Raw genomic sequence first — 2,469 nt, forward strand, 5'->3', positions numbered from 1 at the left:
GCTACGTGAGTAAATCAAAATGTCATCAATGAAGACAATGACAAAAGAATCAATATAAGGCCTGAACACCCTGTTCATCAAGTCCATAAACGCCGCTGGGGCGTTAGTCAAGCCGAAGGTCATCAGCAGAAACTCATAATGGCCATATCTAGTACGGAAAGCTGTCTTCGGAACATCCGAGTCCCGAATCTTCAACTGATGGTACCCTGACCTCAGGTCGATCTTAGAGAACACCCTAGCACCCTACAACTGGTCAAACAAATCATCAATATGTGGCAACGGGTACTTGTTCTTGATGGTAACTTTGTTCAATTGGCGGTAATCAATTCACATCCGCATAGTCCCATCTTTCTTCTTCACAAATAGCACTGGGGCACCCCAAGGTGATACACTTGGCCTGACGAACCCCTTCGCTAGCAACTCCTCAAACTGCTCCTTCAACTCATTCAACTCTTTCGGAGCCATACGATATGGTGGGATAGATATAGGCTGGGTACCTGGAGCCAAGTCAATACAGAAGTCGATATCACGATCTGGTGGCATGCCTGGAAGATGAGAAGGAAACACATCGGAGAACTCCCAGACTACTGGTACTGAATCAATCACCAGAGACTCTGTAGTAATATCCCGAATATAGGCTAGAAAAGCCAAACAACCCTTCTCGACCATAAGTCGAGCCTTCATAAAAGAGATAACCTGACTAGATGTACTGATAGATGAACCCTTCCACTCTAATCTAGGTAACTCTGGCATCGCTAAGGTAACAGTCTTGGCGTAGAAGTCAAGGATGACGTGATATGGGGATAGCCAGTCCATGCCCAGGATGAACCTCAAAGTCGGTCATATCAAGCAACAAAAGATCTACTCTAGTCTCGTATCCACAGAATGTGACCATACAGGACCGATAGATCCGATCCACAATAATAGAATCACCCACAGGAGTGGATACATAAACAAGAGTACCCAAGGACTCACGAGAAATATCCAGAAATAGAGATGACACATACGAATAGGTAGACCCTGGATCAAATAGTACTGAAGCTTCCCACCGCAGACAGAAATAATACCTGTGATCACGGCATCTGAGGCCACTGCATCTGCTCTGGCCGAAAAAGAAGAGAATCTAGTTGGAGCGCCACCTGGCTGGTCCCCGCCTTCCTGACCTCCACCTCTAGGACGGCCCCTACCCACCTGCCCTCCGCCTCTGGGCGGCCGGACGGCTGGTGCGGCTACTGGTGCTATAATCATGAGCTGTTGGCCCTGCTGCACTATTTTGCCCTAAAGTTTGGGGCAATGTCTCTTCATGTGACTAGGATCCCCGCACTCATAACAACCTCTAGGAGTGGTGGACTGCTGCCCTGAAGTCTGACCATGGTGGCCTGAATACCCACTGAGAGAACCCTGAAGAGTGGGTGGGCTATATGAACTCTCTGGCATGGCACTGAAATAGGCACTAGAAGAACCCTGATGACCGGAGTACCCACTGGAAGAACCCTGAATAGCTGGCGGGTGGTAAGAACTCTCCGACATAGCACTAAAGTAGGGTTGCACTGGAACACCCCGATGAGGTGGTGGTGTTGAATATGGGAGCCTGCTGGGCTGACCCCTCCCAAAATGACCTCTGCCCCTAGCTGGGGCACCTCTGAAATCTCCAGAAAAACGGGACCTCTTGTCTCGCTGCATCTTCTCTCTACCCCTATGACGGTAACCCTCAATCCTTCGCGCAATCTCCACTACCAACTGATAAGAAGTCCTTATCTCAACCTCCTGAGCCATACTAGCCTGAATACTAGAGTGAAACCCTGCAACAAACCTTCGCACCCTCTCTGCATCGGTAGGAAGTATCATAAGTGCATGGCGGGACAACTTAGAGAATCTCGCCTTATAGTCGGTCACTGACATCTGACCCTACTCGAGCTGCTCAAACTAACACCGCAACTCTTCCCTCTGGTAGGGCGGAATATACCTGTCTAAGAATAGGTGTGTGAACTGGTCCCAAGTCATGAGAGGAGAACCTGCAGGCCTGCCAAGAAGATAAGACTGCCACCACCTACGGGCACTGCTCTCTAGCTGGAAAGTAGTGAAATCCACTCCGTGGGACTCCAATATCCTCATGTTGTGCAGTCTGTCCCTACACCTATCAAAGAAGTTCTGGGGATCCTCATGTCGCTCACCCCCGAAGATAGGAGGATGAAGCCTGGTCCATCTATCCAATAGCTTCTGCAGCTCACCAGTTGCAGATGGTCCAGGCTCAGGTACAGCTGCTGCAACTGGCTGGGCTCCGCCCACGGGTAGTGTGCCCGGGGTCTGATATACGACAGCTGCATGCCCAGGAGCTTGAGCAGTAGGGGTTTGTGCTCTCCCTCCCGCCTGAGATGTAGCTGAGTCTGCTGGAAATAAACCAACCTGGGTCATAGAATCTATGAATCGCAGCATATGGCCCATGACCTCCTGAAAGCTCGGTGCTGA

At 50.1% G+C, this 2,469-nt stretch overlaps 1 protein-coding gene across 1 annotated transcript; it reads right to left on the reverse strand.

Moving 5' to 3' along the window:
• Positions 1–1,278: 1,278 nt before the first annotated feature.
• Positions 1,279–1,902, reverse strand: LOC138909166 (uncharacterized). Its single transcript, XM_070200350.1, has one exon. It carries the CDS (start codon positions 1,900–1,902, stop codon positions 1,279–1,281), a length of 624 nt encoding a protein of 207 aa, XP_070056451.1.
• Positions 1,903–2,469: the final 567 nt, after the last annotated feature.

Source organism: Nicotiana tomentosiformis, chromosome 4 (genome assembly GCF_000390325.3).
Source record: "Nicotiana tomentosiformis chromosome 4, ASM39032v3, whole genome shotgun sequence".
In the NCBI taxonomy this organism is placed as follows: domain Eukaryota; kingdom Viridiplantae; phylum Streptophyta; class Magnoliopsida; order Solanales; family Solanaceae; genus Nicotiana; species Nicotiana tomentosiformis.

Coding starts and splice junctions, on each gene's coding strand:
- LOC138909166 (XM_070200350.1), bottom strand. CDS start 1,902: ATGTCAGTGACCGACTATAAGGCGAGATTCTCTAAGTTGTCCCGCCAT.